Here is a 10,201-nt window from a genome sequence, read left to right on the forward strand (position 1 = left end):
CTTCCTCTTTTCCTCCTGCCTGGCAGCTTCATATTCAACATCCTTTGTCCAATATATCCACTGTCCTTCCTCTGAAACCATCTCAGCCTTGCCTTTGTCTTTGTCTCCAAACTGCTCAACCTTAGCTGTCCCACTGACATATTCATTTCTAAACCTGTCCATCCTGGTCACGCCCAATGAAAATCTTAATATCTCCACCTCAGCCTCCTGTCTTTTTGTCCAAACCATACATCATAGCAGGTCTCACTACCATCTTCTAAATCTTTCCTTTTCACACTTGCTGCTATCCTTCACAAATCACCCCTGGCACTCGTCTCCACCTTGCTCCACCCTGCCTGCACTCTCTTCTTCACCTCTCTTGTGCACTGTCTGTTGCTTTGGATGGTTGATCCCAGGTATTTAAACTCATCCACCTTCACTACCTCAGCTCCTTGCAGCTTCACTGTTACAACTGTCTCACTCTCATTCACACACATGGATTCTGTGTGTGAATGAGGATTCATTCCTCTTTTCTCCAGAGCACACCCCCACCTTTCCAGGCTCTCCTCCATCTGCTCCTTACTCTCACTACAGATCACAATGTTGTCTGCAAGCATCAAAGTCCACAGAGACTCCTGCTAGGCTTCAAAGAACAAAAAGAAATCTTCCTTTCTATAGCTTTAAAAAATATATATATATTCCAGTAATGGACAAACATATCTGGGTTTTGAGAAAAAAATGTTACAGAATAAAATATCCCATAAACTGGCAACCCTAAATTATTTTTTTAAATTTAACTAATAGTTTAGCAGGATCTGATATTTTAATTTATTTAAAGCAACATAGCCAATACTCATATCTGCAGTCTTGCAAATAAAAATACATTTGAAATGTTTATTGATTTCCATTGGAACCCCCCCCCCCCCCCCCCCAATCCATGCACAATGTCTGAGCTGCTGTTCTTTCTAAGGAAGTTGGGAAGTTTTAATATAGACATGACAATGATGAAAATGTTTTATTCTTCCTTTACTGAGTCAGTGCTTTCATTTTTTCATGATTGATGGTTTGGTAGCCGCAATATTAAAAACAACAGCAAAAAGTTATTTTATTCTAGTTATTTTTCCTCACTGAATCATACAATATGCAGTGCAGATGAGAGTGTGCTAGCCAGTGATCATTTTTGAAAACGACTGACATAATTTAAAGTCAATTCAAAATCAAACAGAAACAATAAAATCATTTAATTATGTTTTCAATCCACAATCCAATCATTTGCAATTGCACATGCAAACGCTAACTTGTATAACTTAGATTTATAATTCATAATTACATTTATAAGGCCGTACTTCAGTAGTTGAGGGGCTGAGTTCTTAAACATGCTCCAATTTTCCACCATCAGAGAGAAAGAGCAAAGCCTGCATGAAATGTAAAGCTTATAACATTTATTGTTAGTGCGCATAGCAGCTTATTCTGCAGTCATCTGAACCGTGCCATAATATCAGCTCCGCTTTCTAGCCTCAGGCATCGCTTATAAAGGCGAACAGGAATCCCTCTTTTTCTGTCACTGCCTGAAACTTGCACCCCAGCAGAGTCTTTTTCTTCTATCTTCTTAAGCACTTGATGTAGGTCAGGGGCTTTAGCGAAGCCTCTGGAACAGCTACGAAAAAAAAAAAAAAGATATAAAAATATCAGCAAGAGAACCCAACACAGTAATCTGTTACAGGCAAACTGAGTGAGCACATTAGACAAGGGACTGGTACTTCTTCAACCAACAACTGTTAGAGATTAATGTGAGTAAGCATATCAGAGCTTAAAACCTCTTTTTGCTGTGGCATTTCTTCTCCTTTGGCAGTGTAAAGCACTGCTGAGAGACGAAATCCAGCATGAGAGAGGGGAGAATACTGGGTCGCCGCAGGCTTTCAATCTGAACAGCCAAGCTGTAAAATTGACAGAAAGTACAAGTGACAACTTAATTCTTGGATGTGAGGCAATAATGTTGCATTTAAGAAAAGAGTTAGACAGAGAGCAAGAAAAGTTTCAGAAATGGAATAATATCATTTGCATCTATATGTGACGTCAGAGAGACATAGGTGAAAAAGATAAAGCTGCATTCCTTATTGTTAAAACATACCATAAACAGAGATGAGGAAAAATATTGTAGTCCTAACATATATGCACTGTTGTAGTCTAAATGAGGTCATTACACACTGTAGTAGGAGGCACAGCCCATAGTCAAATATAAACAAAGCAAAAATGATGCAAATCTATGCACAGAATGCTTTTTTTGAGCAAGAAATGTGGACATGATATAGCAGGGCCCGATAATACATTACCCTACATAAGCAATGCAGCTACTAATTTCATTTAGCTATTTCACTGTCACACTGTCATAACCTACGAAACAGAACTGAGATGGTATTAATGTTATTAGTTACTCGTGTGTCAAAGTGGCTGCCGTAAACTAGACCTAAATGAAATGCAAACATTATTAACATTATTGGATAACCTGCAGCAGTTTTCCTGCTATAATCCATCACAATGTTTGCTGTGAAAAAAGCCATTCGTACTGTGCAAAAATCGCAAGCTGCACCTCATTTCTTTATATTTTACTGGGAAAATGGGTACGATTCATTGAAACATGCATACATACACGGAAATGCAGTTTTTAAGGCAAAACTAGAGTTTTTACAGTTCTAACAAGCTTGAAATTCTGTTTTCTGTGATCATAACTCCATCAGGTTTGACAGCCATCCTTCCACTGAGACCATTTCTGATGTAGATGGATCAACTGAAGGTCCAGATACGTCTCTCAGGTCCTGTGTCAGGTCTTTGGTGGAATTTTTTTCCCGCTATTTCTTAATGACATGACTGTCATATACTGTTCATCTACTGCAGGTTTTTAATTTTTAGATAGATTTTTGCTTAAATTTTTTTAGGCCCGCCTCTTCTTCTGCTGTCCTTCACTTGTCCAGTTTCCCCCAAATTTTTTAAGGACATACTGGACAGCATGCAGAGATATGCCAAGTTTTCAGCTAATAGCTCAATTTTATGTCTGTCAAACTGTTTTATCTTTGACATTTTTATAGATTTAACAAAAGAAATGGGAATAAACTGTGTTTTTTGACAAAGTGTCTAAAGATGCAATTTCATATTGGTCCTTTGCTAAGTTGTCTGTTATTTGTAGACATTACACTGGTTCATCACTTGTGTTAGGTGCCTTTTTATGCTTGAATGAGTCAAAGGTCAGTGATGAGTGGCTTAACAAACCAAAAACACTCCTCTGAAAATGGTCAGGTACAAGGACTAGATAGAAAATGAGTGAAAAAGCAGCCAGTGTCCAAAAAACACAAAATACACAATATGCAAAATATAATACAGCCATAAAACTGTCATGTTACCGGCTGGTGCAATCACAGTGATACGCAGTCCTTGACTCCATGTTCTGGAGGCCATACTTTTTCTCAAAAGGAGGGATTTTGAATTTACAGTAGTCCAGATGTTTGAGGCTTTCACACAGGAGCTGGTTATCTGCAGGAGCGTAAAACAAAATCTCATTACCCAGATTTCTTTAGAGAACTGAGCAGATTGGCTGCTTACTGATGTTGCCATCTTCTAGAAACGTTTAACCCTCTTTTTCTGCTGTCATCATTTTTTTTCGAACTGCTCACATGGAAAACTAATAGACACAACAAATATATATATAGTTTTGAGAGCCATTTAACTCACTACTTTGAATGTATAATCTGCCTTCTCAAGTACAATACAAAATGTTTGTAACTTGTTCATGCTTATCATTTATTGTTAATTTTACAACTGAAATAAAAAAAAAATGAAGATAGACTCAGGACATTATGAGCAAAATGTTGCCAAGGTGGCAAATGACAAAAAAAAATATAAAATTGATGGTCAAAGTTAAAATAAAGTTATTTATATGACAGAGGAAAATTGAGGGCTAAACCTGCATCTAACTGTCTCAGCAGCTGCACACACTCACCTGTTATATTACTCGATGTTTCATTTTGTTTAAGGCTTTTCTCTGTATGGGTACTATGTGCTATATTGTGATTTGAGTTCTTCATCAGCAGATAGGAGTCCACCTGCTTTTGTGTCGCATCACCCGCATTAAGCAGGGCTGTCGTCTTCAGTTTTGTAGTGCTGAGTCTTGGAAAAGTAGCTGCATTCCTGAGTGCTACCAACGTGTTTGACGTGGGTGTTTCTGTTGTCTTTTTGTGTGTAGTCAGTTTGCCTGGTAATCCATCGGTAGTTGTTTTCATACGAGATTCTCTTATTTGTTTCAAACAGCTTTTACAACGTGACTGAAAAGCCTCTCCCCTCACACGCAACCTGTGTCCACAACAGCGACTTTTCTTGGTGACTTCTTTGTGACTTTTGCTGGTTTTGGTCACTGCTGTAAAGGCCATTGTTTGGTGCAGCTGATGATCTGTCCTCTGTGTACCTGGTGATGCTGTGGATGAAATCTGTGGAACAGAATTTGAGCGGAGCTGTGGTGAACCACGGCTCCTGATAGGTTGGCTTTTTCCATCTTTTTCTTTATTCAGTAAGCTACTTTTAGGAGCCTTTAAAAGACCTGTTTCCACTGACAAAGCAGCAGTGTGTGCCCTTGCTGTTGGAGGCATTTGTGAAGGTGCTGCTCCATGAAGTTTCTGGTGTCTTCTACATCCTCTCGCTTTTGTCCGTCTGCGGTGGAAAGTGTCTCCTCTGGGTGGGTCTTTGAAGCCACACTGATGCTGAGTTTTAGATGACTTTCTGCGAGGACTTGTCACAGGGCTCGGAGTTACGTGCTGCTCCGCTTTACTTGGTAACCTGTCGCCGTCAGTGTCCACATATTTTTGCTCAAAATTAGAGGTGTTGTAAGGGAGGGGGCTTCTGAAGACAGCATATGGAGCTTCTTTGGCTACTTTGCACCTATAGAGAGTACACGTGTTTGTTAAAACAAAGCAATGGAAAGGAGAACCATTTTCAAAACATGCACAATTTTACTGACCATATTTCTTATTTATTGTGTTTAACTAATAGCAGAGGTTTGCTTTGTATTGCTTTGAGATGTGAGTTACTGTAACTGGAAGATAATTATAGTAATGCAGAGGAAATGAAACAACTGCTCACTTACATGCAAATTTTAAATTAGAGTTATTATACTAGACTTTGTCAATGCAATATCATTAGTGCGAGCCCATGTTTAACCATTAATCATGTCTTGTTTGTAAGACCATTAGTCAGTGAACTGATAGAGAAAGTTGTAGTAAGAAACCAGGGATGTGTCCTTTGGGGTTTTGTGAAGTTTAGCAGAGTTTAAGGCATGTTAATACAAGCTGCAGAAGTGCATACTCAGTGCAACCATAGCTACACTCTTCACAGAACAATCGCCTTTTTTATGGTTCTCAGCAACTGTTGGGTCTAATAATATGTAGTCAAAGTATCAAGCAACAGTGTCTGTGTCTCTCTTACATCCCCCACCAGTACATCTCAGTGCACCGCCTCTGCCGTTTAAGCTCAAAGCAGGGAATCCGGAGGATGTTGAAGAAGCTGTAGCCTACCATATTAGAAATGCTATCATTCATGCCCAGAAGGCACTGTCGAAACCTGGTTAGAGGCAGAAAAAAAAGAACACGGCAAGCCGAGGTTAAAAAAACAACCCAGTCAATAAACACGCAAATGGCAAGCGCTTCCTCATGTTTGACTATTCCGAACATTTTATAACCATATCTGCGTGCTTCTTTGTTATGAACACCAAAAAATACACATGGACCTGTCAGGGCTAGATGTGAGGTGAGAGTAAAACTGACATCGCTGTAATTTTACATAACAGAAGACTGTGTAGAAGGAAAGGAATGCCCTCCAAATACAAAAAAATGCCAAACAGCGTGTTCGCTCTTGACAACGTCAATTTATCTAGAGGGCTGAATGCAGTGATGTATTTATTATCTGTGGATGAACAGTTATATCACATCGCCCTCAGGCACTTCAACTTAAATCGGTTTACATTTACTGGCATTGGGCCAAAATGATATGATGGGAATATTTCTCCAAGTTTATTAATCTAAAGTTTTTAAGAAGGCATTAATACTGATAAATTCAGCCTTCAAGCAAATCTGTCCTTACTTGACTTTCCATGCCAGCCAGAGCAGCATGAGGAGATGTCAGGGGGAAATGTGAATTACTGGTTGCAGGAGTTTCCCTTGCGGCAGTGAATACTTCTCGCTTACTATGTGTTAAGATGCCCGATGGGCGTGTTCTGACGCTCACCTTTGGTCACACTCACAGTGCGAGACGGTGAAGAGGTTGTGGTTGAAGACTCCATAATTCACCGTGAAGGCTGGGATGATATGCAGGCAGTGGTCGTGCTCACGGCAGCATCTGTCTGCACCCTCAAACATCCCTGTGCGCAAGAGCAAGATTTGAATTTAATCACACATCAAAGGGCGCTTTGCTTGGAAGCAAAGCGTTTTCAAGCAAAGATCACTCGCCTGATTTGAAATCAAAAGCTGCTGACTTCAAAGACAGTTATCTGAAAATTAAAAATGTATGGGTTGCAAAACCAAAAAAAAAAAGCCTACTGAGGCACAACGTTTTGATGTGACTACCACGTAAAAATGTAAAGCACCTTTTTTGGGGGGCTGGGGTGGCTGTATCACTTTTTAGAATAAAAAAAGGAAATAGAATAAAAAAATTCCATATTGTTTTCCATATTGCTATATTGGCCAGAGCCAGTGGGCACCTAGGGGTGGCCGTGGTCACTACACGGCTAAAAGTTGCCCGTCACCAGCACTGTGAAGCTGCTCTGCTGGATAAACTATGAGATGGCACTACTTCAAAATTAATTAAATAAAGTGACCCCTTTTGAATAAGGTATTAGCCAAAACTAGCTTTCATTGGCATATACTGGACAGTGTATAGGCCAATATTGATAGATAATATCAGCCGACCTATATGTCTCATGATGTAAGTTTCATTTTATTCTCATTTCTCTTCAAGTTTGTGCAATAACAGCGCAATGTTAAATATATTTAAATGAGAAAATTGACACTTTTTAAATTTCCTTATCCTTTCTTTAGACTCTGTAAAATGCTAAAACTAAACTAAATAGACATTTATTTCAGTTCAACTTATTTAAAACTCATTAAAATGTATCAGTAAAATTACATTTAACTATTTAACACTAGAACTTGCAGAATTTTAGAACTACCATAGGTGGTCATTGTGACTGCCATACATTATTTGCTTAAATTTATAATAAATTAAGAATACATGGATCTGTAATGTTACCGATCAGCTAAAGCTGGTCGTGGTAAGGATCAGTAGTGGGAACACAGGTCTGTGTAGAGTCATCCAGGTCATGGTATTCTCAACAGCTAGAAAAAAGCTGAGTGGACTTCTTTAAATTTTTTTGAAGCCGGTTCCCCTCTTATCCAAGAAGCTTCTTCAGCCAAAAGGTGGAGAACCCCAGGTATTTAAACCCTAGCGGGAGTGGGAACCATTGACGCATTATTATTCATGTGCCGTTGCACATAAGCTAAGGTGTAAAAAAATAGATGTGGGTCATTACAACCAGGCTTTTCAGGTGGAATCCACCCCCCCACCCCGTGTGACACCCCACCACCGCCACCTTATTTCAGGTGACCTATTGAGGTGTGACTGGGGGTTGAGGTACCTGAGGAGGGATCTCAAGACTGCATTGTAGGTAGCTGAGAACTGTTGTTGTAAGCCACCATCTCTGTTCGGTGATGGCTGTTCACAGTGGACACTGATGGCTTCTTTTACTCCTCTTTCAAACTATCCCGCCTTTGTGGAGTGGCTGTTTAGGTTCTCCAACGTAGAGGTCCGAGCACTCCTCGCTGCACTGCACAGCATACACTATGTTGCTGAGCTTGTGTTTGGGAGTTTTGTCCGTGGGACCAATTTTTGTCTTAGAGTGTGGCTGAGATGTCATGCTTGGAGAAAATTCTCCTGAATTTCTCTGACAAACCTGCTACATAAGAGATGTTGCTCCACTTGTCATTCTCTTTTTCCCCTTGTTGTGTCTGACTTTCTTTTCTGTGCATCTTCACTGATTTGATGAAGGCCCAGCTGGGATAACCACATCTTTTGAGGATGCCACTGTTCACATTTTGGACCGAGAACAAAGATGGTTTTAAAGAGGAGTGAAAGAGGCCATCTATGTCCACTGTGAATGACCATCATTGAATAGAGGTGTGGCTTATGACACCAGCTGTCAGCTTCCTACAATACAATCTAGAGCAGGGCTCTTCAACTCCAGGCCTCGAGAGCCCCTGTACTGCAGGTTTTAGATGTGTCCCTGATCCAACACGCCTGAATCAAATGGCTGAATTACCTCCTCAGTATGCAGTCAAGTTCTCCAGAGTCCTGCTAACGACTTCTATATTTGACTCAGGTGTGTTGAAGCAGAGACACATCTAAAACCTGCAGGACAGGGGCTCTCGAGGCCTGGAGTTGAAGAGCCCTGGTCTAGAGATCTCTTCCAGGTGTCTCAAACCCCACTCACACCTTACTAGTAGGCTGGCCCTCTGTGGTAGGTTTTCACAATGACCTCCAAAGCGGCCATCCCCACTAGAGTTTAAATACCTGGGACTCTCCACCTTTTGGTTTTAGAACTAAAGAAGCCTCTTGGATAAGCGGTGAAATGTCTTCAGAAAAAATCCAGTCATCTTTTTTTCAAGTTCTTGAGAATACCAGGAATGACACTTTGCCCATCAACAGCAAGTGGGAGCTATCAGGGATCAAAAAGCTTCCAGTTTCACCAAATTACACTGTATATGCATGTGGTCAATATGACTGCTATGACCGTGGCCTGACCATCTTTATTTGACTGGTAACATTACAGATCCATGTATTCTTTGATCTTTTATTGATTACAAATTATATTTAAACATATCATATTTATTTATTATAAATTTATGTAAATAATGTATTGCGGTCAGAATGACTGCCTATGAGAGTTCTAGGTAGAAACATTCATAACTCTCTTGTGTCCTGTAATTTTAATAAAATGACTATATTAGATTACAATATACACGTATTTAGGAAAAGTCAGGGTCCTATAGTTACATGGGGTTTATAGCGACAAAGATATTACACTGCAAATTTTAAAAAAAGGAAAAAAAGGTGAAAATGACCACTTTGGGAGTTCTAGTGTTAAATCCTTATTTTGATATCGCTCCAAACAAATGGCCCACTGTCTCTGATGTGTTGTCTGGTGTGAGATGTGCGGATAATTTAATAACAAGAAGCTTTAGAGGTTTGGACTTTAAACATTCTTTCAGAGGACCCAGCTAAGCTTACAGGAAGCCTTTCAAATACTGTACCACGGAACAGCGACTGTTGTACTCATTAACAATCCCTTACCACAAAAGTATTTGAACACCTCAAACAGGCCAAATTATATTTTATAAACTTACGAACTAGAATTCAACACTCTCACCTAATTCTTCATATCCGCCCGCTGTGCTTCCACTGCCGCACCACAGCGTGCCCGGCAGGATCCAGGCGCGTTTTCTCCGAGCTTTTCTCTCCGTGTCATCGCTTCTTGTTCGCCTGGTAACCCTTGACGCACTGGAGGATGCAAGAAGCGCGCAGTCGGCTTTCTGCAGCGCCAACAATATGCCGCTGATATTAAACCTCCCGCTGATCTCTTGACCACGTGGGTCGCTTCTCTTGCAGAGAGTGTGATATCTTTCCGTAATTTGTGGACTGGAATCTACTCTGCATGTTACCAGTCTCATATCATGGGACCACATGGTGAGGTACAGGGAGCGCACGCCGACTGTGTCCTCGCGCAGAAAGGAAATGCGAGTCTGTCCGCTGCCGCGAATCGCTGTGAAACAGGAGAGACCCGGTCCGATCATATCTAGTGCTTTTGATAAAATTAGCGCTGATAAGCCGTAAAAAACTTGAAGTACACATGCGCTTTTCATCTCAAAGTATGTGTCTGTAATCGGTCCTGTTTAAGACAAGTTGAAGTTTTAAACCGTTGTGTTTTCTCCAAATTAATTCTGACACGAGTGTATTTGAACTGCTGAAAGGCCTTCTGTCTCTGAAAAAACCAATGAGAAGGAAAGTTGAAGTTCAGACTTTATATTCCCCCCGTCGATGCGGAGAAATTTGACACTCAATTTTGTGCATGCCTGTGAGGGTGTGTACTTGCCCAACTATCTTAGTGAGGACCACATACCGTTTACACCAT

At 40.4% G+C, this 10,201-nt stretch overlaps 1 protein-coding gene across 1 annotated transcript; it reads right to left on the reverse strand.

Moving 5' to 3' along the window:
* Positions 1-1,455: 1,455 nt before the first annotated feature.
* On the reverse strand, positions 1,456-9,863 carry LOC115786189 (group 3 secretory phospholipase A2-like). Its single transcript, XM_030738241.1, has 7 exons — positions 9,440-9,863; positions 6,247-6,379; positions 5,449-5,583; positions 3,974-4,905; positions 3,378-3,507; positions 1,797-1,916; positions 1,456-1,636 (listed from the first exon to the last, which is right to left on the reverse strand). The coding sequence occupies exons 1-7, from the start codon at positions 9,861-9,863 to the stop codon at positions 1,456-1,458; spliced, it is 2,055 nt and encodes a 684-aa protein (XP_030594101.1).
* Between the last annotated feature and the right edge of the window lie 338 nt (positions 9,864-10,201).

The sequence above is a fragment of the Archocentrus centrarchus genome, chromosome 9 (assembly GCF_007364275.1).
Source record: "Archocentrus centrarchus isolate MPI-CPG fArcCen1 chromosome 9, fArcCen1, whole genome shotgun sequence".
Lineage (NCBI taxonomy): Eukaryota > Metazoa > Chordata > Actinopteri > Cichliformes > Cichlidae > Archocentrus > Archocentrus centrarchus.